General features: G+C 41.7%; 1 protein-coding gene across 1 annotated transcript; it reads left to right on the top strand.

Annotated features, from left to right (window-relative positions):
- Positions 1-450: 450 nt before the first annotated feature.
- Positions 451-27677, top strand: afap1l1a (actin filament associated protein 1-like 1a). Its single transcript, XM_085369122.1, has 19 exons — positions 451-526; positions 16811-16936; positions 17065-17148; positions 17244-17323; positions 17737-17866; positions 18025-18120; positions 18226-18440; positions 18543-18722; positions 18858-18941; positions 19528-19603; positions 19838-19954; positions 20036-20247; positions 20737-20882; positions 21015-21087; positions 21572-21686; positions 23148-23315; positions 24966-25141; positions 25227-25352; positions 26571-27677. The coding sequence occupies exons 1-19, from the start codon at positions 505-507 to the stop codon at positions 26595-26597; spliced, it is 2253 nt and encodes a 750-aa protein (XP_085225248.1). The 5' UTR covers positions 451-504; the 3' UTR covers positions 26598-27677.
- The last annotated feature ends 288 nt before the right edge of the window (positions 27678-27965 follow it).

Genomic DNA, 27965 nt, shown 5'->3' with positions numbered 1-27965 from the left:
GTCCTTTCTTAAAAAAAATCTACTGCTTTTGACAGTAAAACCTCTACTTGCGCAAGTAGAATAGCCAGCTGAAACTCTGCTCCCAGGCAAGTACAGACAGGGTCACATCATCATCTCTGCAACAGGTTCTTGTCTAAGATAAGCAAATAAGACATAATAGGCGCTTTAAGGGAGCAGCTAGGTGGGCTTGGCTTTGGACAGGGCCAGGCGAGTTCCTTCTCTTTGTTTAGCAGACTGCAGACGAAGAAGTGCTAACTTTACCCTTCAAGCACACTTGTAACCTTGTCAAACACGAGTCATTTGTGGCTCCGAGCTGTTCTGCTGCGACGGGAGCTTGGTGGCTTTAGGACCCAGCAGATCAGCGGGTGCCTGCTGCTGCTCTGTGTTGTATCCACTGTGGATCTATCAGCGGCGGCGGCAAGCAGCTCTCCACACGTCTTCACATGCTCGCTCACTCACTCATGGACCTGCAGTAGACTTTCACAGGGACAGCATCACAGCGCAATGGACACAAGCGGCCCCAAGTGTAAGTGTAAGCTGCTTTCTAATTCGTCAGCTAATTAAGACAAGCATGTGTTTGTTTATGGGAACTAATCATTTCTGGGAGACTGTCAAAGAGTGACACACACACCCTTCCTCTCAGACTTTTATCTGCGGAAAGTCTTGTTTTCTACTTCACTGAACCCAAATGTTTACTGCCTCATTTACCTTCAACAAACACTCACAAACATGTCATTTTAGACAAAGTAAATGTAAATGAAGCAAATTGAGTAAATGTGAACTCATGTGGAGCATCTACAAAGATACAATTGTAGTCCACTTAAAAGGAAAAGAAAAGAAATAAAGCTGCTTTGGTCTCCCCCCAGCTGCTTGGACAACCAGGAAACCAAGTGCAGACCCAAGACCCACAGTTTGATTGTTGTTCTAGAAAGTGAATCTCACTCATCCTGAGTCAAGTCAAATATCTGGATGTGGAGATGAGATCTTTACAGATTGGGTGATCCTGCTAGTAATTGTCTGGTATTGGACGCCAATGGCACAGAATTCTTTTGCACAGATCTCCAGGGATATGCAGTGTTTTTGTGTGTGTGTTGAATAGCCAGAAATACAAAATGTGTTTCCATGCCATGTGTTTTCTCTGGGCGGGGTGCACTCGCACCCCCTGCACAGAAACATGTTTTCCCACTGTAACAAAAAGCATATACACTTGCCTCCGTCTGGGCTTTAGCTAAACATCAGAAGTGATGGCATTAATCAGGAAAGGTTTGACCAAGTGTAGCATTTCAACTAAGAACATATGGTCAAACCTGCAGTGATTTAAGCTGGTGTTGCTGTTTGCTTTTAGAGCTGTGAACTCTCAAATGGTTTTCATCGACTTGTTGCCCGCAGCCAGGCAGGTAAACATGTGATAGTGATTATAACGTTCAGCTTAATGGACATTTTTACTCAGCTGACTGGAAAGGAAAGAAAAGGGGGCAAACCTGCATGCCTACAAGAAAAACAACAATTCTTTTGGTCACTCCTGCCCTCCCGTCCTCAGTTTACCTCCTTTTCCATTCTTTGTGACTCTGTCAGCATATGAGGATTATGTTGATGTTAGCAGTGTTTTTGGTGTGGAGGCAAAGCATCTTAGGAAGGAAGTTTTTAGGGCTTGTCCAGATTTGCAGACGAGCAGAAAATCTCATCTGTCATTGCTATCTTTCTCAACAGAGAAACTCGTACAAACACACAAGAATGCATCTTGACAGACTGGGCTTTTTGTTTGTGTAAACACCACGAGAATAAACACTCCCCTGTCCCCTGCTTGCCTGCAGCTATTTATTTGATCTGTCAGATATGTTATAATGGGCTAATGAGCATTCATAAAGTTTGTAGCATGTCAGAAATGATAAAGATATTAGTAAAGAAGGTCCACTTCAAAACATCCTGCAAAGTGATGAACACTCTCCAGGAGGCTGACATTGATAATGTAGAGGAGTTCACAAGAGCTGAATCTTTTGTATTTGTGAGGAGCAAACTAGAAGTCAGCTTTAAGAACTGAAAGGTCAAATTAGCTCTGGGACTGCAATCTTTGGACAGTCGACACTAAGATCAAAATTATAGAGAAAGGTTCAGGACCTGAAGTATATCTTTCAAAGCCCAGTAAATGCAGTGATGCATGGGTGTGTGTCTTCCAGTGGCATTGGATCACTAATGTTTACAGATGACGTGATAGGAGATAGAAGCAGCCAGATAAATTCTAATGTTTATAAAGATTTATACACATCTTCTGCTTAGATTCAGACAAATGCTACAGAGTTGATGTGAAAGAGCTTCATGGGACACACGGGGAATGAGGAAGAAAACATACTGCAAAAGGCAAAACAGGGGTTTTTGTGTCACGCAGGAGTCAATCGCCACATCTTTAACTGATCAAGTTGCACTAAAAGCTAAAAAAGAAAAACCCAAGGCAGCAAAAATGTGCGGAACTGCTTTTGCAGTTAGAATTCATATGTTCAGATATCAAACTTGTAAAAGTTGACAAGTGGCAGGTAGGAACTTGAATGGTGTGAGCCAGCGACTGTCTGAGCCAGCTGCAGCAGCAGCAGTGTAACAAAGGTTTTGTTTCCACAGTCGACCTCAGTGAACAGTGTGAGAAGCAGAGCATTCAGGTGGGTGTGAGAAGGGTGAGGTCGTCCCTGCAGAGATGCATCGCAGCAACGGGGTTTGCCTGTGATTTAGCCCATCAGATATGATGAATTGAGGCTATTGTCAGAGCATGTGGAAGAACTTGTAGAGAAAAACAATAGACTATGGAGTAGAAAATGATGCAGAGAGAAATGCACAAGTTCACCACATGCAAATCCCTACTCCGTATATTCATTTCTGCTAATGTGACAGCGTGCTCCACATTCCACTGAGTACTATATGAAAAAGACAGCCAGTGTGTTGCAGGGCATCCATGCGCCCGTGCTTGTGTGCCTTTTGGAATGTCATTCCAACCCCCACCATCCTCTTAATATATTATTCAGATAGGAAACGGCTCAGAGTAAGAAAATGTTTTTCTTTTCATAGAACTGAGTTCTGAGCACTGTTAGGAGACAACAGAGGTTTTAATTGGTAGCGGTCGTATTAAATCACAATTTCAGTGGTTTCAGGTTAGCAGTGCAAAAGAGCACAATTAAAATGCTGCCCGCTTTCATCATCTATGCAGCGGTCAGGGGACTTCACTGTGTGCACATTTATGCAACACTTCCTGATTATCTGCTGGGTGATCTGCATTTTTATGTAACAAACAAAGAGTCCTTATACATTTAGCTTTTGTCCAGTATTTTACAACTTGGCTTTTTACCATTAGTTTTAGCAGCCAAAATGAGCAAAATCTTAGCTTCCTATGATGTTGTCCTCCTTGCTCAGCTTTCCAGTTGAGTTCGATGAGGTCAAGGAGGATTAACAACAATAAAACCATCCTGTGGTTCAGTTTAAATGTTGTTCGTTTAGTCTGTTTCGCATCCTGTTGTAAATGAAATAGCCAGACGTAACAAAGGACAGTTACAATGAATTCTACAGGCCATAAAATAGCATTCACCTTCATTTACAGTTCAAAAAACTCAAAGAAAGCTGCCTGTTCTCTGGTGCAAAGCTGTTTCCAGTAGAACTCTAGATCTTTTCTATGATGTGATGTACACAGTATAGTATTATTGTAACTAACTTGAACCACATGAATGTCAATGAGACCCAGAACATATAGAAAAGGGAATCTCCCTTCCATATAACCTTTGTTCAAAAGAGTCTTTGTTTTGTTTCCCTTTTGAGACTTTAGTAGGAGTTTTTAATTATGAAGAAGCTTTGCAGACATGGGTCGATCACACATGTAGCATACATTAAGGCATTTAGTATGATATACGTGTATGTATGATATATGTGCTTCATCATTCATGAGCTCTAAATTATGGATGATTGTAGACCAGCACTATAAGAAGTGGAATTCCCCCCTCTTTAACCCTATGAGAACAGGAGATCACCATGATTCATATGGCTGTATATGTGTGCGGGTTATGTGAGTGTATGTGCACATGTAGGCAGTGGTCATTCTCCACACATTGCTGTTTATATAGGGTTTCCATGGAGACCTGCATCACACCACTGTAGCAGGGGACTATAGAGTGTACGTGACACTGAGGAAAAAAAGGTGTTTTCTTATGCTGCTGACAGTGAAAAGGGACTCTGCCTGAGGTGTGCTGGCACACAGACACAAGCAGTACTTATAAAAGATTACGATTTATTGGGAAAACTTGGCATAATAGGACTTGTCTAACCTGTTATCAGTTAGGACGTCTATATGTGACTTTCGAACAGATGTGAATTAGGGTGATTTATGAAACAGGTACAGAAATTTAATTTAATTTTTTTCCATTTTGCTTTAGGGGGTAAAGAGACATGTTACCGACAACACATGGTGTGGAATTCACAAGAGTTTTGGTGTATGATGTGTGATGACGTATACCACAAAACATTGTAACATAATGTTTGATATTATCTACATTAAAAAAGTAGATTTCATGCTTGGCTCTTTTGAAGAAGTTCGGTCTGTAAAATGATATTTTTAAAGTCTTTGTGTCAGTTTATTGTGGTTCTTTGCTCCAGTCACTGTCAGTGAAGGAATTATTGTTATTGTGTATAAATGCAAAAATGACTGTAAAAGTAAAATATTGAAACACTGCAAAACAGCTTCTCACCTGTAGGTTTTTCCCTGTTGCTGTGCTTTGGCATTCTTTTCATTGGACCATGAAAAAAGCAGGACAAATTCTGGTATTTCATATAAGAAGGTCTTAGTGGCTGGAGCCGATCCCAGGTCACACTAGGGGAGTCACAAGCTACCCTCCCACCTATGGTCAGTATAGAACAGCCATTTAACTATGAGCGTCTTTGGAATGTGGGAAGAACCTGAAAACAAAACCCAAGCAGATAGACTATGAAAAAAGACTCCAGCCTGCCAATAGCTTATTATATTGTAATGATATTTAATACTTTGCAGACTTTCCACCTCCTTTGTTTTCTGCCTCTGTGGTTTCATGCTTCTTTGAAGACTGAACACATATTGCACTTAGTGAAAAAAGAACAAAAAAGAAGTGAAACTACATGAGGCACGACATGCTAATCCATTACCTAAAACACTGCATGGAAGTGTGTTGAAAGGTAACTTAGTAATGATTTAGTAAATGTTATTTTAACTTTTTAGACATAACTGTTGTTTATAATCAAGACTCATTTTATTGTTTACACTGCAAAATCCATGCCCAAAGTCATCCTCATTATGCATTTAAATGCTCTTAACTATACAATACAAAGGCAGTTATCAAGGCCTTCTTATGGCTAACATGACAGATTCAGACAACAGAAATCTCAGCTTTCTGGTGAAAACTGAATACAGCGTTTTAGTTCAGATCTTATTAACACAGAAAATCCCAAGTGGAGACAAAGCAGCCTCTCTCCTCCTTCTGTGCATGTGTGACTGGGATTCTGAGCGTGTGCGTGCACGCACGCGCACGTAAATGGTGTGTGTGAGTGTCTGCCAGCATCTGTTCTGTCTATATTACCCTTGTCTGTGCAACATCAGTGCTTCCACTTGCAAAATAGCATCTTTCTAAGTGTGTGAATACTTTTCTGTGAGGGAGACATAGCATTGTGGTGATCTCATAGGACTGAGGGCAGATACGGGATCTGAATAATACTGACTGCACTGTAGGGGCTTTGTCTAGCAGCAGGCTGAGTCAAGCCCTCTGTGCCATCCTGGACCTGAATAAATCAGAGCAAAAAATGAAAAATGAGAGCAAGGGGAAGGAAGTCTAGCAGGCAGACATCCCTTTGACCTTAGTCCATATTGAGAAATGCCCAGATGCATATGTTTACACCTGGTGAGTATTACTGTTGATCAGACTCTTTCTACCCATCTGTCCATTTTTGTCTCCTCCCTTTTTTTTATTGCATTTTATTTTTCAGGGACACTGGGAAGATCGGCCCTGCCTCACAATGCACTGATAAAATACAGGGAAATCCCCTGGGCACTTTGCCATTCTGTTACTGTGGTAATGCATAAACAGGCATCATCAGCTGCTGAGATGCTTCTTCATCACACACAAGAGATTTGCCACAGTAGACTGAGGGGTAAAGGATTGTAGGAGTCAAAAGTGGAACTCTGCTACACCAGAAGAAATCTTATTTCAGGGCATCAGTAGTACAACTTCAGTGTTGCCTCTTTCAACAGTGTAATTATTTCAGTAACATAAACCTTTCTCCCATACCTGTCAGATACAATTATTCTTAGGGCCTGATAGCATGAGATTCTTGCTACAGAGATGCAAAAGCTGCTGAACAAACATCACCAATGTCAGGTAGGAAGAAAGAGCAGAGTTGCTTTACTAACCTGACCTCTAACTTAGGACCTTGACTGTCTCTTTGAGATAGCAGCTCTAGCTATCACCGTCTGAACATCAAAAGCTTCTGTGCTTAATGGCTGACCTTCAAAGAGCCAGTTAATGCTTAAGCAGGTGAGCGGGAGTGCACAAGCCCATATTTCTCCCACACTCTGACCATAAGTGCCCCGGCCACCATAGATACCTAATGAGTTTGAGTATTTTCTCTGTCTGGGGTGAGCTCGTTAGAGTGGTGTAATTAGTAGGAGCAAGAATGCAGGATGGAGCCAGAAATCTCTTAGAGACAGACTGCACGACACAAACAAACCGAATGTAAGTGATGTGTAGAAATATTTGCTTTGATTCGGGGAGAGGCTCAGGGAGATTTAAACAAAGATGTTAGATTGGAAAGTAATTGTGCCGTGAAACGCATGCTCTGCTGAATGCAACGCTGTTTATCGCTCTGTCAGTTTCGGGTCAGTGTGCTGGCCAGTTATTGCAAAGAAAAAGAAAAATCTCAGACAGAATAATACTCTACTCGCGTAGAAACTCAGCATATCTATGTCCTTAGAGAGTCCCCATCACTGTTATATTTATTGTCTTTGCTCATACACTTGTATCATGGAGTGTGGGATCGTTGCTGTATTTTATAATAACCTGAAGCAGCTTCCCGAGTCCAGTAAAAACAGTGGGGGTGGAGCATGTTTTTCTCTCTCTCCTTAGCCATATACCTTTGCAGTTCCTCCAAAACAAATAAACTTTTCCACATGTTCTTCTCACCTGCTGCTCAGCTCCAGTTTTGTAATCTACATTTAGTATATATGTTCATTATCACTGCTTTGTCAGACATTACTACCTACACAATGAATGCATTAACAAAAAGGCCATGAGAACATAATTATCTCTCAGGGGTTCAGCCTGTAGCTGCTAAATGAGTTTTTGCAGTAATCGCATATTCAAGGCTCTGTTTTATTGTTTCTTTGAAATGCAGCTGCAGATGCATTCTCTATTCTATCTGGTGAATGATCTAGATAGTGAAATGAGAATGGGGTCACCAGAGACGCTGCAGTCAAAGTGGGAATGGGTCAGCTGACAGGAAGAGGAAACAGAAGGCTGGAGGTGATAGGTGATGTCATCGGCAGAGAGAGGGAGTTCATCTCTATTGGGGGCCATATGAGAGAACTCCATAGAGATGCTCAGCCCATTATACTAATGATGATGAGGAAAAATGCTTTGTTTTGCTACTTTTTTAAATCTCCCTTTCAGGGTCTTCAGTAGGTAGTTTAGTAGTCCTGGCATAACCTTTAAATACCCACACTTTCTACTCTATATGCCAGACATGCTTCCAATGAATGGGCTCTTATTCCCTAAGCCCTCAAAAACATGTAATGACATCTCTGTTTTCAGGCCCGGCAATATTGACCAATAATAAGATTTACTTAAACATTCATTAATTTTAAACTAATATATTTCTTTGGAGTGTATGTTGATAAAAACTATAAGCACAGCAATATAAAATATTGTCATTTTTTGTGTTTAAATGTTAAGTAAATATATCCAGCAAATCATTAGTATTCAGTTGATGAAGTGTCTGAAAGTCCAGTATTTATTTTCCCTGTGGCTTTTTGCCATCCATCAACTCCTCCAGCCTTAAAGTTTAAATGCTAACCAAAAAATAACCAGGACACCTAGGGAAAGCATAAGATAATGTGCCAAGAGACGAGCTGATGAAAATCAGGTGGGGCAGAGACGTATGTGAGGCTGGTGTAGGACATGAATGAGGACAGCGAGATAGTGGTGAGGTGTGCGGTCGGAGTGACAGATGTGTTCAAGGAGGAGGTGGGATTGCCTCAAGAGTCAGCTATGACTTCCTCTTGTTTGTAGAGGTGATGGACAGATTGAGAGATGAGGTTAGACAGGAGTCTGCACACGACACTGTGACTGTGTAGAAGATAGCCTGGAGAGGTGGAAGCATGCTTTGGAGAGAAGAGGAATAAAAGTCAGCAGAAGCAAGACAGAATACATGTTTGTCAATGAGAGCAAAACAGGTGTAGCTGTGAAGGAGCAACGGAGCAGAGTTAGTGAAGGTGGAGGAGTTTAAATATCAGGGATCAACCGTCCAGACAAATGGACAGTGCACGAGCGAGGTGAAGAAGAGTGGAGATAAGTGTCAGGAGTGATGTGAAGGATAACAGCGAGAGTGAAATGGACAGGGTCACCAGGATTGATTGCACTGACAAAATGACAGTAGGTGGAGCTGGAGAAGGAAGAATTGATTTTCATTGGGAGTCACCAGGATTTGACAAGAAGTTAATACACAAGTGGAACAGCTCAGGTTAAGCAGTTTGGAGACAAAGTTAGAGCAGCAAGGCCGAGAAGGTTTGAGCATGTGCAGAAGAGGGATAGTGGATATATTGGACAGAGGATGCTGAAGAAGGAGCTGCCCAGGCAAGATGAAAAGTGGAAGACAAGAGAAAAAAACCCATGAAGGTAATCAAAGGGGACATTCAGAGGCTTGGTGTGAGAAAAGTGGATGCCAAGGACAGGGTTAGGTGGAAACCGATGATCTGCTGTAGCAGGAAGAAGCCAAAAGAAGAACCAAAGCTCCTCAATGATATGCTGTTTGCTCATTTAAAACCAACACAACAGACTAAATTATGCTAAAATGCTCCACAAAACTTAAGGACACTGCACAGTTGGACGATTACTATGTTCTCCCATAATATAACATTGAATGTTGTTTGTGCAAGAGGCCCCAAGAAGATGTGTGAAAAAGTGCTTGTAAACTGTGCACAGGTGTGCCTGTGTGGTAAACCACACTAAATCATTTTGTTGCCTAAACTTAGCCAACCAGAGCGAGAAAATAAAAGTAACACTGTGGTAGCTCCTAGCAGCTACTGCTAAAGAGCATGAATGGGACACCCTCATTGGGGACAGTCGTTTCACCGAGTTTCATGTCTCCATCTCGTGCACTATAGCACCATCGCTTAGTTGAAGCTAGAGTAACCTTTATAACACCACCTAATGAGGTACTGTTATATTCCTTGTAGCAAGTTAACTTCAAAGCTCATGACATCAGATATGGGTCACGTTCAGTCTGGAAATAGCATACAACATTATGGCATGTTTAGCAGATTGTACGCAACAATGCTCAACAGGCCTAAAGCTATGCTCTCTCTTGTTTGATGGATATATCTGTTTCACAATCAGCAGTGATATGGACATGAATCCTATTGTATTAAAACTGTACCGTAGGTTGAACACCTGGAAATGCACCAGCTTTTCCAATCAAACATAAATGAATAAGTACATTTCCATATCTGAATAAAGCCTTGGTGTATGAACTTTGTACTTCTTCTTGAGGTTCTCAAGTTCCATAATGTCCCCACTCAGGGCATTAAGCAACAACTCATTTTTCCTGCCAGTGCTTTTAACATGGTCAGCTCAAGTTGCCATGGTGACTGTGCCAGCTTGGCCCCCTCATCGCTGCCTGCAGCTATATTTCCCAGTCTATTTGTGACTGCAAGCAAGCCATTTCATACACAGTCCTTCTGTGTGATGTCAAATATAGCAACTTTATATACCGTGAAAGTAAAATGAACGTACAGCAACAGCATTTTTTTGAATATCTCTTCCTCCATCACAAATGACGCAGTAAAAAGTAGCAGAAAGACTGGCAGCAGCCATCAAGATGATTTGCGCTATGAACCGGATCTGTCCCTGTGTACCTGTGGTGTTCTCCAGAGATATCACTTTGCGAATGCCCAGACACGTTTCTACTGGCGAGAGGAAAGAAGAGCTGTCACTCTTGGGAAATGCCAGGAATTCGAAGGGTAGGGTGGGAGGGAATTTCATCATGATAGGGCACAGCCTGGTGAGAGAAGGCATTGTTGGCACACCTCCTAATTCAATTAAAAACTGGGCGAACATCTGGCTGTCTGGTTTACCTCATTCTTTGTTACACGGAGTGGTGTGATAAATCCTGTGGTGAACGGTGATCTCCTTTCTCATCTGTGCTTCTTAACATTATGAATCAGCTTTTTTTTTCAAACATGCCTGACTCAGCTTTGATGACTGAGTTGGATGGAGGTATTTAGGTAACACTCACACGGCATGATGATAACACTCAAACGCCACTGTCTCTGTACTGAAAACCCTATCCTTTGACTCACTTAACATGAGATAAGATTATGCTTTTGCACACAAAAAATATGCTTTTCGTCTCCTTCAAAAACTTGCTGGGTCGTATTGTTCGGCCGAGGAAGAAAGACACCTACACAGTGCAGTGTGCTTTCATGTCAGATCGGGTTGAGAAATGGTTGTGTATCCAGCATCTCCAAAGACAATAAGGAAAGGGGCTCTTCCAAGAATAATCCATCAGTTTTCAGTAGATACAGATCTCTTGTGGAGTCACAGATGGTACCGTCTTTTTTTTTCTCGAACTGCTTTATCTGGCATGACTTACATCTTTATGGTTCTCCTTTGTTTTGCACTGTGGACTTGACCAGTAGTTTTCATTGTAATAAACACTAGGTTTTGTTTTATCATTAACTGTGACTATTTCTGCCCCGAAGGCTTTAGCTTTTCAAAAACCTGAGATCCATCGCACCCAGCTGTAATATGGTTCAAGGTGGTGTGAATTTTACAACTTGGTGTGCTTTCACATCCCTCCTCTAACATCCACAGTTCTGTATGTGGTCAGATATTTACTATTGAGGTCAAAGTTCAGATTTAGTCACTATCAGAACTCGTTTTTTTTAAGGCCATATCAGACAGTATGTGAGACTATTTTGGGAAAAGCTGGGACGCACCATTTACGAGTGAGGAAGGGTCTGGCTTTTTTATCAATAGATTTTAGAAGGAGCTCATTAGTGCGGCGCTTTTCTTCACAAATACAATTCTGTGCAAAAGCATCGAGCCACTACTCATTTCTTTATATTTAACTTCCAAGGAGTCCAGTCCTTTTACCGGACCATTTTTAGAGGAGTAGTTTTTGTTTGTAACGCCACTTAACACTGACCTATGACTCATTTAAGCATAAAAAGACACCCAACTCAAGTGATGAACCAGGGTTGTGTTTACTTACAACAAGCAAATTAGCAATTTGTTACTAGCAGCTAATTACAAACAGATGTAATTTGTTCCCATTCCTTTGGTTTAGCTGAAAACCTCTTGTATGTCAGCATGGTGTGCAGTGTGTCCTTAAAAAATCTGAGGAAACTACACAGGTGTAGGACATAAAAGAAATGACAAGCCTCAAAACTATCTGCAACAGATTAACAGTATCTGATTAGCATTTTTGAGACATGCATCTGGCCCTTCAGTTGATCCATCTACTGTTTGCTTAAGCATCAGCAGAAAGGCCTCAGAATGGTGGCTGTTATAAAATCATTCTTAAGGAAGGACAACTTGGAGAAAAGCCTGAGCAAAAAATTCATCCGCTTGAATTTGAACACTCTTTGCTGTGGAACCAATGCTATGTTACTCTTTCAAAGAGAGGGAAGAAAGAAAATAAAGCAAGACATGGAAACAACTGTGTATAGAAGAACTGCACTGAAAATCAGAGGCAGAAGGTCTAATGGAGTCCATTCTTCCATTTTCTATCTGCTTATTCAATTCAGCTTATCCCATTGCAGCTGAGCCTATCCCAGCTGTGTTAGGGCGAGAGGCAGGCTACACCCGGGACAGATCACCAGTTTATCACAGGGCTAACACAGAGAGACAGACAAACTTTCACACTCACATTCACACTATGGCCTGTGGTACCTGTGTTTTTGAGAAATGGCAGCACCTACATCCAATTATCCTAGCAAATATAAACAAATGAGGGTTATCTCAATAGTTTTGCACAGTACTCTATATTTTTATTATGAAGTTGTGTTTTTTATCAGCTACCAAAAGACAAAAAAAACACACAAATCTTTGTATGATTTAAATAAAAATGTACAACCTGTTAACTAGTCTCGATTAGCACAGATGGATCTTAAAACCATTCTCGTCTAATTCTGAACAAAAAAGTGAATGAGCTCCCCAAATAGAATCACAATGGGGTGATGAGGGGTCACACTAGGATTCCAAACAACAGGTGATCTTATTACTTGCACGCTTATGCTGTAACCCCAGTCTTGTGACATCATAATGATACTTGTCCAGTCTTGTGCAAGAGGCTTCTTATAGTAAAAGCCTACACTTAGAAGAAGCTAGTGTGTCATATTGTGGTTGTGGTTGTGTATTGAACTGTGTATGCTTCAGGGCTGTTTGTGCCACGTTACTGCCAGTGTGATTGAAGGCAGCATGTTGCATCGTGTTTGGCTGCCTGATTCTGCCTCAAGGCAGCAAATCCTCCACGTGTGACACTGAAAAGGTCTCAACTTGCCCTAATGACTACTCCACAGAATTTCCTAAATCCTGCAACTTTTACTTGACATGTTAAAATACCCCTATAAACTGGGGATTTCCACAGGCAGCTAAACTGGAACCTGTTTAGTTTGTAGCCACTAGTTAAAAGTTAATAATGTAAAGAGAGAGGGAAAGAATGCAAAAAAATAAAGAATGTGAGTTAGCTATTAGTGTGTGTGTTTACACAGCAAGCCTTTCCCAGGTGCTATACGATCCCTAGGATTACAGTGGAAGAAGGGGGATCAAACACATGCGCACACACGCAGAGCACCACCCCTGCCCCCCCCACTCAAAAAAAAGGAACGAGAGGAGGGTAGACGGAGAGGGAGGTGCAGAGAGATAACAGATCAGATGGAGGAAGGGAGAGGTAAAGGGAGTGTGAATTCAGCAGATGGTAGCTCACCTCCGCTACAGACTTCACAGGACAGAGCACAAAGGGTGTCTTTGAGTCTGGAGTATCTCCTGCAGTATCTCTTTTGTGTATGAATGAGCCAATTAGAGAATGGTGGGACTGTCATCCACTGCCCGTGAAGGTAAGTGTTTTGAAAAGAAAACAACAAGAAAACAGATATTTTATAAATGTTGGTATATTAAAGCATCTGATGCTACAGGATTTGGGCATGCCGAGGGAAAGAGAGGTGTGTTAGCTGCGGGGATGTAAAGACACTAAAGGTGTCGTGCCTTCAATCCAAACACAGTAGGAATCAGATGATGTTTACTTCATGCCTTGAGGGCCATGCCAGCTCACTGAGACACAGAGAAAGGCAGAAATGTTGAATTGTTGAGAAAGCTGTGTTTGCCAGGGTCGTTAGTGAAACATTGTAATTTCTGAAGCCTCTGAAGACTCGTTGTGGGCTGCAAATTCTTGTTGGATAAGTTGGAATGTCTGCTTACAGTGATGTTGTGAAACAAAGCTGCTGCTGACTGAATCCTGTCACTTTCGACATACTGTTATGTTAAGTTTGTTTGTGTGTGTGTGTGTGTGTGTGTGTGTGTGTGTGTGTGTGTGTGTGGGTGTGTGTGTGGGTGGGTGGGTTGCATGGCAAGAAAAGAAGTCAGCTCAGCATGAGGGAGGTCTTTGGTACTTGGAGGGAGCGGGGGTTGAGAAAAATGGTGCAATCGTATGAGGTCAGATTATTCTTTAATTTAGACGTTGTTGGGCATGTTAGCACAGGTGCTAGACTCACTGAAATTATTCACCCATCATTCAACCGTACAGAGTTGGCACAGAAAGTCTACAAATGTAAGCTCCTTTTAAAGGCCTGAGTCTGCAGTGTTAAACAAACTACCCTCTCCACTTAACAAAGGTCTACACACACACACACACACACACACACACAATGCAGAGTCTTGCACTATGAACAAGGCGAGGAATGTGTCTGGTGTTTAACAGCAATTGTTAAGCAAGTGTGAGGAAACCAAGTGTGTTCTAAACTTTGACTGACTTTGCAGACCTGCACAATCTTTTTTCTCTGGTGTCTTAAGTCTTCTACTTTATGATGTCTTTTTTTTTAAAAGCTGAAAGTACACAAAGCTTAGAATAAAGTTATCCTTTGACCTTCTATGGAGACACATACATTGCTTTCACTACACTGAACCACATTTTCATCTATCACTGTAACATTACGGGAGCTTTTGCCTAATTAGTTAGAAGACATCGGTTACGTATCGCATTCAAACACACGCACGAGCAGTTGCAGCATAAAAGCAAAAGATGACTCGCCGCTTAAGACGTGTGACGACACTCGTGCATGGTGTGTTGTTAATTATAAAGGAACGATGGACGACTTGAGGGTGGTCTTACGTGCCCCTAGTGCCAAAAATGAGGAAGTAATTCCTTCTCGCTCGCCCTTGCACTGTAAACGTGAAATTGGGTAATCTGATTTTTAAGGAGTAAAATTGTGAAACCGTTTTTAAGGAGTGAGGCGACCTACTTCACGCCAAATCCTTTGAAAGCGTCGCCTCAATTTCTCTATTATATTATATGTAATATACTTGATTTAGTGCTGACTGGTGTAAATTTCAACTTCTCTCTGCAGAGAATGAGTCATGCTGTGGATACGGTTTTGTCTTACACTTAGGTTAGGGGAAGCCCAGTGCTACGCTAGAGCCAGAATCTAAACAGCTGGAACCTCTGGCAGAGTAACAGCGTTCACCAGGCCCACACATCCCACTCTCATGAGTTTCCTGTCCTTCCACTTCCTCATTTCCCTGCATGAATTAGATGTTAATGAGGACACATTCCAGCTCACAGCATGGATTAAATCCTCATGCCCGTTCCTCAGAGTGGGAGCGGGCTGTTATTACAATGGAAGGAAACCAGGCTGGTACAGGAGTCAAAGTGGTTAAACAGACACAGGCAAACATACACCTACTGTAGCTGTTGTTGCTTTTGACCGTAGCCTTGGCTGGGCATTGTTAAAACCCATAGGAAGACCCACCTAAGAAAAGTATGTCTGTCTTTAAGGAGTGGGAGCACCCTGAAATGTAGGACATACATCACTGACAAACAATAGATATTTTCTCCAGCTAATTTATTTTCTGCTTGTCAGAGGTGATTACATGCAAGTTCACTGCGTTGGGGTCATACGTTGAGACAGCCAACATTCTGCCTCAACTTATTAATGTGCTTTTTAGGCCTGTGTACAAAATCCTGCACACGATGGTGGTTCGAGTGCATTTTCTAGATAAGCAGACAAAAGTTAAGATTTGACACACCTCGCTAAATGCACAACACATGAGCCTGCCTGTGCGTTTTGGGCTTGTGTGCACGAGTTTATGTGTCTGTTTCTGCCTGTGTTTGTGTGTGTGTGCTTAGCGCAACAGGTCTTGCTGCCATATGAGCGCACTCTGTACAAAGAGTTTTCTGGCTCAGCGGCTGTCCCACGGCTGACCCTAGTAAGACGCACGGTTCGCTAGGTCCAAGGGGCCTGGACTGTGAAAATTGGGTAGGAGGGAGGGGAGAGAGTAAGAGATGGAGGGGAATGGGAAGTAGGGGGAGGCAGACAAGAATGCCAGCAGTGACTCAGCCATTTGTTAGGTTTTGTTTTGTTTTTACATACATAAGCATACATACATAAACTGGGTGCTAGAATACAGACGGTGGTTACAAACGAGCTAATGGAAACACCTCGGGAAGCTGGAAGAAACAAAAAGCGCTGCTTGGTGGCACTGGCTTGCAGCAGGTTGCAAATCTTTTCTCGGGCTTGCAGCAGCTGGGGGGAGTGAGCTAGTTTATTTGGGTTTTGCTCTGAGAAACAGGGAGTGGACCTGTCCTACATCTCAGATCAACATATGATGTATGCGATATATCTGTTCCTACAATCTTGGGTCCAGAGGACCCAGAGAGCCCTGTGAAAGCCTGTTTAAGGCAGCTTGTGTTTTTCTAAGTTCTGCGTTTCAGTTTCGCAACTGCTGGATAAAGATCGGGTCCTTGTGAATGAAGTTCTAGCTTTCTCATTTGGCTTGTTCTGAGCTCTCTAAAGTGCTCCTTAAGTTATTCCTGTTAGAGTCCGATGCTCCATATTGAACCATTGCCTGTATCTGTTTGTTCTTTTAGAGGGCCAGGGGGACAAAAATCTAGTTTTTCTGTCACTTAAATGTTGATTCAAATTTGAGTTTGTGAATCCGCAGAATTTTAGAGCTTTTTTCAGGAAGTTCCTTTGCTGTTATCTTTGGTCGTCGCTCCAAATTCACATATTTACAGGGTTAATGAGCAATTAGCAGACATGTTTCCTGTGACTGAAGCCTCTTGGCATTGTTTAGTCTGGATAGACAGAGGGAGATAGAAAGGAGACTCAGTGATGAGATGGCTGATGGATATTGACAAACTGTGAAGCAGAGTGACACAAATTGAAAGAAGGACGAGGGGAAAGCAAAGCAGAAAGAGCCTGTTGGACATACACCAGGGATTTGTTTAGACTTGCTAGTCTGACCTTTGCCCTCTCTAATTATACACAAATGCTTGCACATATACTCACACACCCCTTTGACCATTTGCCCTCCTCTCTGCGCAGCAATGGAGGTGTTGGTGAGTGAGCTGGGCGTGCTGCTGAAGATGCTGGACCAGGAGAACCTCAGCTCCACCACCCAGGAGAAGAAGACCTCAGTGCGGAACCTCCTGCAGCAGATAGAGCCATCAGGTAACAGAGAGGAAGGAAATTCATTTTTACACTAAGTTCTGAATGATTGCACACATAAGGTTTGTTTTTTTTTAATGCTGTTTTTTTTAACTTACTGCTGCCTGTGTTTTCTTCTTCCTCCCCTCTAGTGTCAGGAACAGACTACATCTACATGAACTCATCAGTGTACAGAAATGGCACGAGCTTTGTAGAGTCTCTCTTTGAGACATTTGGTGAGCTCCACCATAGTGAGATCAAATGAAAGCCACTTATGCAAATTCCCTGCCCTTAACATAACGAGAATAAATGAATGTCTCTTTTTTTTAAGATTGTGAGCTTGGAGACCTAAAGGATGTTTCTGATGATGTGAAAGAAAACAAGAATGCACAAACTGAAACTTCGAAAAAGGCAAGTGAAAAATATGAGAAAATATGAGAACTCATATTTTGGAAATTAACTAAATATTGGCTTAAAGTCCTGAAGGTGAAAGGATTCCGTGTGTGGGCTGTAAGCTGTTTAATATCAGTCTTTTCAGCACTCGCTGCCCCAGTTGCACTTTGCAAATTGCAAATCCAAAAGAGGCGATGAAAACCAGAGACTGTGTTCCATATTGTGGGGTTTTCCCTTTGCTCGACATGCTCATTGCTCTGTAAACTGCTGGACGAGTGAAGACTTGGGGATCCGCCCAGAGCCCATGCGTCTAATTTATGGAATTTTTTACAGGGTTATTCTGTGCGTCTCTTTGATTATGTAGCTCTTTTGGCCTTTTTGGCTATAGAGGAAATTTGAGAGCTTTTTTTATATTTATGTGTCTCCCTTAGCAGAGCTGTGTCGCCCCACACTCAGCTGACTCGCCACCCCCGCTGCCCACAACCCCTCCTCCAGAGGAGTACTACGAAGAAGCAGTGCCCCTGGGCCCTGGCAAGATGCCTGAGTATATAATAACAAGAGGTCAGCATGTTCCCACCTCAGTTGAACTCAGTGACCTTAGTGTTCTAGAATTTTCCATGCACAGGATATAATTGATATGAACACAATCATATAGCAGGATGTACCACAGATAATTAGCGCAACAAAAGCTAAATTGCATTTTTTCCTTCCCTTTCCAGTAAGGTCCAGCCCTCCTAACTCTATAGAAGATGGCTATGAAGATACAGAAAACCAATACCCCACTACCTGCTCAAACCTACGTCGCAAAAACTCCTGTGAGAACACCCACACGTTTCCAGGATCGCCGGATAAATCCTGCGTTTTTCCAACAAATAAAGCTGACATTTTCCCTCTCTCTGTCTTTCTCATTGCTTCAACAGACAATGATTCTGATGCTCTGAGCAGTTCTTACGAGTCCTACGAGGAAGACGAGGAAGAGAGGAGCCCGAGCGTCCGGCTTACTCATCAGTGGCCCTCCGATGAGAGCTCCATGCCTCCTGCCAGGGACTGTCGCATTTGTGCCTTCCTGCTGCGTAAAAAACGCTTTGGGCAGTGGGCCAAGCAGCTCACTGTCATACGGGACAACAGGCTACAAGTGAGATGCTGCACTTTCTCATCTTCCTTAAAGGATGTTCTTTACTTATGTATCTTTCCTTTTTTCCCCCCTCACACGTACCACATTTTGTTCTTTGTGCAGTGTTATAAGAGTTCCAAAGACATGTCCCCCTACGTGGACCTGCTGCTGCCCCAATGCACTGTAGTCTACGTCCCCAAAGACACCAAGAGGAAGCATCATGAGCTTCGCTTTACCTTACCCAATGGGGACGCGCTGGTGCTGGCGGTACAGAGCAAAGAGCAGGCCCACACGTGGCTTACGGTAATTTTAGCATGCTGCAATTTTATGCAGGAGTCATGTATTTTCCTCTGGTATAGCTGCCAATCATCAATGGTCTATCGAGGGGGGGGGGGGTTAGCATCCAGTCCAGAGTGATAAGTGCAAACTTTCCCGCAGGTTGTCAGAGAGGTGAGCAGTCAGAGCGCAGCACCCGAGGAATCGGCATCTCCTGTCATTCTCAGAAAATGTGAACTTGATAAGGTAAGCGTGAGAGAGAGGATGTTTATGTGAGTGTATCCTTGTGGGGGTTTTTTTTGTTATATCCCCGAAGTCCGTAATTCTTCCTTACAGCAGCTGAGGCGAGGAATGCTCAGCAGCAAGCAGCAATTGTGCTGTCAGCATCAATTTTCCTAAACAATTGTTTGGCTCAACACAGATACCTGTGTTTGGCTCGCAGAACAAAGAGGAGATAAGCAGGGTAATTAGGAGTTAAGACTTCGTTGACGGAGGTGGTGGTGAGCCAATGTCGGAAGAGGCACATCCTCTTTAGGAGTTTATTAGATCACAATCTGCAACAGGCTCTCATACAAAAACAAATACTAAAACAAGGGGAGCCCATATAGAGCTGGAAGGAGACTATTTGTTTAATTATGCCATGTGTTTGTATTTAGGAAACAGCATGACAGAAAGACGTCTAAGAAGGTGGATATGTATGAGAAGAAATGCCTTTAAAGTATAGTTATTTAGCTCTTTATTAGTCAAAGGCAAGTGTAGACCAGCTTAGCTTAGAATGAAACCTTGGGCCCTGATAAAATCTAACCTTGTGTTGGCGTGTTTGCTTCTGCAGAGGTTGTCTGCGGAGAGGAACACATCAGATTCAGACAGTGTGGGCGTGTCAGCTGGAGAGAACTGCAGAGAGAATGGTAAGGCAGAGATGCACGCAGTCTTAAAGCATTGCAGCTGTTCCAATTAGAGGTTGCTGGGATGTAATTTGTGTGACTCTTCCATATTGCTGCATTTATGCCATATGAGATGGGAAGGATTCTGTTGAAACATGTTGATAAAATAAAACAGATTGGGAATACAGTTCCCAAACGACACAGATAAATCCAAACAAAAGCATCTGATTTTGAACTCTTTTTAATTTTTTTTTTTAGGTAAGGTGAAACGGGGTCCTTTTGCTGCGGGGCGTAAGATCACACGCATCATCAGCTTCTCAAAGAAGAAGTCAACTCGGACAAGTGACCCACGGACATACAGCGATCCTCGGCAAGGTCAGAGCCCGCTTCAATGTCGTGCTTCAGGAGTCCAAGTTTGCGGAATGCGTAACTCTTCCTTTTCTCCTCGCTATGCAGGCCATTTGTCAGTGCTGGTGAACCAGGTGTGGCGGGAGCAGTGGTGCTGCGTGTGCAGAGGTGCCCTGCACTTCTACAACGACAAAGGAGATCCTCGGATGTCTCTCCCTTCCCTTCCTCTCCACGGCTGTGAGGTGGTTCCGGGACTCGGACCCAAGCACCCCTTTGCCTTCCGTGTCTTACGGGACAGCACAGAAGTGGCTGCCCTGGAGGTGTGCTTCTTGTTTGATTATTTCAAAGCTGCACGATATTACCAGAATGGTCGAATCTGTGAGAATTGAAAAGAGTCATCTTTCATAAGAACATAAGCAGGGAGATATTTTTAACCAGCTCAACAGTCTCCATCTGCCCAACAGAGGTGGTAGGCTTATTGTCGGGTTAATGTTTTGATTCAATCTCATCACTCTCGTCAGCTCGACTCGGTCAGCACTGGGCAGCTGTTTCAGTGAAAAGAGCTCAGATAAACAGACTGTGAAGCAATTATCAGCTAATGAGCCAGATGTTTCTCTCATCCACTCGAATACCTGCAAAGCAAAAACAATCACGATCTGTACAAAAGCTTCAGAAATAATCCGAATGCATACTAACGTGCATATCACACGACCATTCACATCCCATACATCACCACAGTCTTTAAGTAGATTGAATATTAAACTTGATTATTTATTTATTTATCCAATGCCTTTCTTTTAAATTGTCAGGCAAGCAGCTCAGAGGAGCTTGGACGGTGGCTCGGTCTCCTCCTGGCAGAAATGGGCTCTGCGACAGACCCAGAATCACTGCATTACGACTATGTAGATGTGGAAACCATTGCTAACATCCGTGATGCTGCGCGGCATTCCTTCCTGTGAGTGAGATGAAGCGGAAGGGGGTCAGGATCCATGGACAAGTTCAAAGCTAGGCCATCAACCAAAGCAGCGATGTTTTTGCTTACATCATTTTTATGTAAATTTACTTTGTCTGTTGTCTCTCAAACTAGGTGGGCTACCTCCTCCAGCAGCACCTCCACAGATTCTAGAACATACGATGAGGTACCTAACGAGGATCTGCAGGTAAGCAGGACACTCACGCTCAGAAATCACGCGTTAACTTTGATGTGACCAGATCAGAAGATGTATGGGCATGCAGCTGTTTGGGTTTTCGCTGTCTGACATCCCATCAGTCACCCAAATAAATAGACAGTGCTCTGCTGCACTCCTATCAATGATGCCTTTTTTTTTTTACCACAGAAAGATCAGGGTGTCCGCATTAGGGAAAAAAAAGATAAAGTGCTCTGACTGGTGACAGGAAGGCAAGAGGTCATAGCAGTTTCACAGCCTGTAAACTCCTTTCTTAACCCCATTAACATGCACTTTAAACACATGCCTCTCACCACCTACAACCAAAAACACACACACGCACACCACAGCAGTCTCAAATCACTAAATCCCGAGACACGTTCACTGCATATCCTGATAAACAAATTTAACTTTTCTTGATCTGCCCTCACTCTTCCCACATCTGTCACTCCCCCCGCCCTCTCTCTGCTCCACCCAGTCAGGAGAGAACCGCAGGCAGCAGTCTGGGAATACAGGGAAACGGCGCTCAAGTTTCTCAAGCAGCGACTCTGACAGAACCAAACCATTAGTCTCCCTGAAGCGAATAGGCTCACGTAAGTGTGCTCAGTTTGTTTTCCAGTGTGACTTGCAGTTCATCAAGTGGTGCTGAGTCTAACCTTGTGAAATAAATTCTAGGATTTTCCAAAGAGCAACAAAAAATCCTCTATTTTATTTACATACTTAGCTTTTAATTCAATGCTTCCTAAATAAAAAGGAAGACATCTTTAAACGCCCCTCTTCGGAGTGTGACTAAACTGTCTCCTGACTTGTTACATTTGTGGTAAACTGATTGTTTTAAACAATTTTTAAGGCAATTCTCTTTTTTTATTGTTCTGTCAGTATGAAACTTAAAATATTGCTTTACAACTTTGAAACATTGCCATTTATTGTTTAATGTGCAGCCTTATGAGCAGTGCTGGTGTCTTTTTTCAACTACTTTGAAAGGAGCTGACTTCACATTTATTAACTTACAGGCTGAGTTTATTAATATACTTTGTTGTTATATTAAGTATTTTTTCTATTTTATACTGATCCTTGATTTACATCTGTGTGATTAAAAAAACCCCATAAAAACAGCTCAAAATACTGTGGTGGGGGGGAGAAATAATTCTTCTTAATACATCAATATTTCACTAAGTCATAGATTCCAGTGCTCTTGAGCTCATATAGCTTACACTCCTTCGAGTTGTGGGCTTAAGCACTGGCAGTCATAAAATTTGAGCAGTCATCTGGCTCAGTATTTCTTCTTTTCTTCTCTTCACTCAATCATCTTCTCACTTTCCGCCCATATTCCATTCCCTCTGCTCTGGCCTCTCCCATTTGCTCCCTTTTGTCATTCGCTCTCTGCTGCACAAGTGAAGGAGATGAGCGTCTGAGTTACAGAAAAGTGATATCAGTGCGGATTTCTAGCGAGGGTTCCTCTTCTTGCCGCGTCTCCGCTGTGGTCTTCGCTGTCACCTTCTGGCACATCAAAGAAGCCGCGCTTTCCATGGGTTGAGAGCTGCAGGATGTAACCTGAGATTTATTGGACACTCGCATTAGATCTGCTGCCTCACCCTCTGACCTCTTACCCCGCAGGAGTGTGTGTGTTTATCTTTAATTCCTGCAACCATATCACCGGGTTTCCTTGAATTTACAACGCTGTATTATGGCCATTATAGGTTAGGGTTTGCTTTGGGGTGAGTGGAGCATGGTAAGATAGTAAGTTTAATGTCTGATGCTTAAAGAAAGAAAGAAAAATCAAACATCCTCTGAAACATAAATGGGACATGAACACAAAAATATTATGTTCTCTAATATTAAAGCCACACAATTTCTAGAAAAATGAACGCTGTCTCTCTCTGGCCTGTTGTAAAAAACGACCATGCTCTACATCCATGTGACACTTACAGGCAGCTTCATATTGCCCCCACGGAGAGCATAGCATTAATTATGCAGACAGGCTGCCGTGAGAGGGTTTTGTCTTATTCCCATAACCCCTGTACATCTGACCTTTAACCTTTGCTCTCATCCAGATACCAGCCAGTACGGGAGGTATGGGAAAACGCGAGCAGAAGAAGATGCCAAACGCTACCTCAGAGAAAAAGAGGAGCTGGAGAAAGAGCGAGATGGCATACGTAATGCACTAGTAACCCTCCGACAGCAGAAGAGAGAGCTGAAAGAAGAGCTGAAGACAGCTGCAGGTAAGAAGATATAAAGTCAGGCATGAATGGTTGCTCTTTATTGTTGAAGCAGTCCCAAAATGAAAAACACAACTAAAACATGCATGTACCCTCTCGATGATTAACTAATGTATGAAGACATAGTTACAAGGCACAAAAAAAAAAAACATGGGAGGATTTTAGTCTTATTTTTGCAGGATTCATTGGTGTGTTTGTGCAAATTTGCCAGACGTCCTTTACATCATAACGCATCACGGCTCTTTATATGACCCCGCATTGTGACCTCCTTTATTATAAGGCCATGAAAGAGCAGAAGTTTCCCATGCAGCATTTGTATTAAAATTATTACATGAAACAACATGCTTATGAAAAAAATGTCTGCTATCTCTAATTACCTAATTTCCTCTAGTACTGTGTGGCGTGCTTCCAGCAGAGGCAGAGGAAACAATCATAACTGTGCCACAGAAACACAACTATATGAAACCTATTACATTTTAGATCATCAACACATTTTAATGAAGCAAAATGTTTTCTTTAAAAACATCTAAGTAGTATTTTTAGGTTTCATAATTAGATTCGATTTTTTTATACAGTGCTTAAAAAATTTATAACAGCATCCTGCATTGTGAGGTTTATGCTGCAGTTGTTGAAATATTTTTTTAATGTTAATAACTTGTTTCAGGCTAGTTGAGCAGTATGTGTAAGTCTTTTACTTGAAATTGTACTTTTAATGCTAAAATATAATTATTGTTGTTATCCAGTAATATTCGACTATACTGTTTTACAAAATAAAGTAAAAACAAAAAGTGATAGCACATTATTATTAAAAATAAGTTTATACTAAAAATGTGTTTTAAAATCAAATCACTTTTATTGTCACATCACATGTGCAGGTACATTGGTACAGCACATGTGAGTGAAATTCTTGTGTGCGAGCTTCACAAGCAACAGAGTTGTGCAAAATACAATAATGTAAACAAGCAAAATACAAGAATGGCTACATCTGAAACTAATAAATATATGTACAATATATAATAGTATATGCATTTCTGGATGTGTATACTAAATATTTTTCTACGTGTGTGTGTGTGTGTGTGTGTGTGTGTGTGTGTGTGTGTGTACACATATTTTACAAATTAAACAATAAATAAAATATATAAAAATATACAGAGTTGAGACATGTGCAAAACAGTGGCATTACTGTACAGTATGGAGTGCATAATGTTAAAGTTCCAGTAGTGAAGCTGAGGTGTCTATGACGTGTTTTTTAGTGGTTGAATGTTATTCTTGGTTAATTTCCAAATACAGAAGTCCGGTGGCTTTAAAAATGTGAATTCAGTTTGCTATTTGCGTCTTAAATAATGATACAACTTTTTCTCCTTTTTTTAGTCTTAAACAAGTTTTGGGCAAATTTCTAGAATATTTTTGTTTTCTTGCTTTTTTTTAACAGGTGGTCTAATAAATTTCATCGCTAGATAAATTAAAAAAACCCCAAAATAAACAAAAAATTTCTATTGAGATTGATTTATTGTAAAATCAATAAATTTAGAACTTGAGTAAGTGCTTTATTTTGAAAACTGGAATTTTAAGACTTATTTATAATGCAAAGGATATGAACATACAAATGCGTATCTTATTGTTTTGATCTATTTCTGTGAATCTGTGTGGCAGATAAGAGGAAGTCCTTCCTGAACAAGCATGTGGCTCAGTTGGAGGAGGCCTGTCGAGCTAAAGAGGCAGAGAGGGTGGACCTGGAACTTCAACTGACTCAGGTCAAAGAAAACCTAAATAAGAGCCTGGCAGGAGGAACCCTGGGGGCATCAGCGGAGGCTAAACCTCCTGTTCAGGTACCGCTTATGCTTAATGTAGAAAGACAGGCCCTCTGCATACAAAGATTTTTAAATACTTCTATCCTTTTTCTATATTGTCCAGGCTTCTAGCAAGAAGATCCAGAATATCTACAGTGATTCTTTACCAGTAAATTGTGCCGCAGAGCTGCGTAGGAGGCCACCGTCTGTTTACGCTTCTTGTACTGGAACTGTCATGCAGAAAGCAAAGGTAATAGTGATGAAATTCATCCGTTCTGCTGCACGCAGTTCAGTTGCTCAGCTTGTCGTGTATTGTCATGTTTTCTTTTCAGTCTCCTCAGGGAGTTAATAGAGTCACCGCGGCATGTACCATCATCTAATGGGTTTTTCACAGTTCGCACATAAATAGATAGTCATCATATGATAGTGCACTCAATGTAGATATTAGTGGCTCTATGTGTTAATGAAATGTGAGGCGGTCTACGAGGAAGCAGCAATAAAAAAAAGTGTATTGCAAAATTGAAGCATTACAAATACACCATATTGTTCCATTGACTTTCATGGCCACAGGTGTATTAAGTCAAGCACCTATTTATGCTTCTAAAAACATTTGTGAAAGAATGGGTCGCTCTCAGGAGCTCAGGACCTATGAAAAAAGCCCAGTCGTGAAATTTCCTCACTACTAAATATTCCACAGTCCGCTGTTAGTGGTTTTATAACAAAGTGGAAGTGATTAGAAATAACAGCAACTCAGCCATGAAGTGGTAGGCCATGTAAGATCACAGAGTGGGGTCAGAGGCACGTAGTGCACAGAGCTTGTCAGCTTCCTGCTACAGACCTCTGATGTGGCCTTCAGATTAGCTCAAGAATAGTGTGGAGAGAGTGTCATGGAAACGGCTCCATCCAAGCCTTACATCACCAAGCTCGATTCAAAGTGTCAGGCGCAGTGGTGTGAAGCATTCTGCCACTGGACTGTAGACTGCTTCCTGTTACAACATAACTGTGCACCAGTGCACAAAGTAAGGACCATAAAGACAGAGTCCTGACCTCAACCCAACACAACACCTTTGGGATGAATTGGGCGGAGACTCAATCCAACATCACTGTCTGCCGCTGGAAGAATGGGCAAAAATTCCCATAAACTCATTTCTAAACCTTTTGGAAAGTCTTCCTAGAAACGTTGAAGCCGTTATAGCATCAGTGGGTGGGCCAATGTCATATTAATGGCTTCAGAATGAGAAGTCACTCAAGTTCATATGTGTGTGAAGGCAGACGAGTGAATACAATTTAGTGCACCATGACCTTGTTTTTCATTTCATTTTTTCCCCAAAAAGCTTTAGGTTTTCATTCTGTTAGATTACTGTAAACAACTATTTAATGATATAAGTACACTTTTGTGTTTCCTGTGAAATTAATTGAAATCCGTTTTCACATCATTAAAAAAAAAAATCTGATTTTCTTTCTCTAGGAATGGGAGTCAAAGAAAGGAACCTAGGATGACGAGGGAAATAATGCATATCTGGAAGAGACTTTGGACCCTTTGTCTAAAATTTGCCATTTATAAATGAAAGTCAAGACTTGTTTCCTTTTTGGATTGCTGAGAAACTGCATAAACAGTAATGAAAGAAATCAGCCACTAGGTGGTGGTACAGCTTACTGAATATTTCCAACAACTGTTTACGGTCTGTAGCCAAGTATTTTCACTTTCTGGAAAGGTGCAGTTTAAAATTTTGGAAAAGGAAAACAAAAAAATCAAGAAGGGTAAGTTCAGCAGAGAAAGGCAACATAAAAGTATGGAAAGCACTACAAATGAATAAAATGTAGTGTGGAAAAGAGCCAGAAATGTTTAAATGGTGTCGTGAGGGGAAAAAAGAAGGCCAAAGCAATGTGACGTATCGGAAGCTTTGAGAATGAAAGACAGTTTAAGCCATGATGTGCCTTTTAGGTGACATAATCTTTTTTGTTTTGCCTGTACATAATGAGCGCCAACTACTGTTCTATATGTGTTTGTACTTAAAATACTGTACAGCGCTTCATTCCTCATCACAAAGTGTGCAAAAGTTTTAGGCACAGTTTTCCAAGGTAATTGGCAGGTATGTTCCTCTGGGGGTTCAGGCTCTCTGAGTTGCATCAAGTAATCCCATAGTGACTCTCTAATCTTCAGATAATACCATCTGCTGCAGCAGTCTCTCTATTTCTTGATGTTTCTTTAATGACTCCACAGTGGCTCATATCCCTAATGTTGCTACTCCTTTTAAGTGCCTAAAACTTTTTGTGCATTTTTCTGCCTGAAGTCAGTATTCGGGTACGTGCCATAGAGGATTCTGGGTAAAAAACAAAGTAAATCCATGCTTGTCCTGATCACCCTCTTTGGCACACATTTAAATACAGCTGAATACTTACATTACAGATCATTGAGTTACTAACAAAGTGGTGCTATCAGTGATAGAAATCTGTCTTTTCCTTTTAATGAAATCATCAAATGTCATTTTAACACCTTCCTTACCAAACCTGTGGTCGCCTGTTGCACTTTACTGTTCTCGTACCCGGATGAGGGAATAATAAATGTGTCTCTTATTTTCCCAAACAATTCCTGTTTAATTAACTTGTTACTAAGCACAGACTGAATTTCCTTCTCATAAAATGCACCGACACATTCCAGTCACTGATGTAGGCTTTTAATTTCACATTGTACGGCGAAACATAATCATACAGTATATGGTCTCATGCAAACAATGCATAGCAACCAACTGTGTGGTGCTGTTCAGCATCCTATTCATTCTAAACTCTTCCTCATTTGATCTATGGATTGGTCAGTAGACAATACAGGCTTTGCATTACCATGCTTACATGCTGATGTGCT

This window comes from Diplotaxodon limnothrissa, linkage group LG2 (assembly GCF_057381915.1).
Source record: "Diplotaxodon limnothrissa isolate DT_005_m linkage group LG2, D_limnothrissa_male_GT1.1, whole genome shotgun sequence".
NCBI classification, from domain to species: Eukaryota; Metazoa; Chordata; class Actinopteri; order Cichliformes; family Cichlidae; genus Diplotaxodon; species Diplotaxodon limnothrissa.
This window is presented reverse-complemented; position numbering and strand designations above follow the sequence as displayed.

What these genes read in the sequence shown, in the direction of transcription:
- afap1l1a (XM_085369122.1), top strand. Translation starts at nt 505, where the DNA reads ATGGACACAAGCGGCCCCAAGT. An exon ending in GTCTCTCTTTGAGACATTTG is followed by an intron (nt 17,149 to 17,243) that starts GTGAGCTCCACC and finishes CTTTTTTTTAAG; the next exon opens with ATTGTGAGCTTGGAGACCTA. An exon ending in CCTGAAGCGAATAGGCTCAC is followed by an intron (nt 21,687 to 23,147) that starts GTAAGTGTGCTC and finishes GCTCTCATCCAG; the next exon opens with ATACCAGCCAGTACGGGAGG.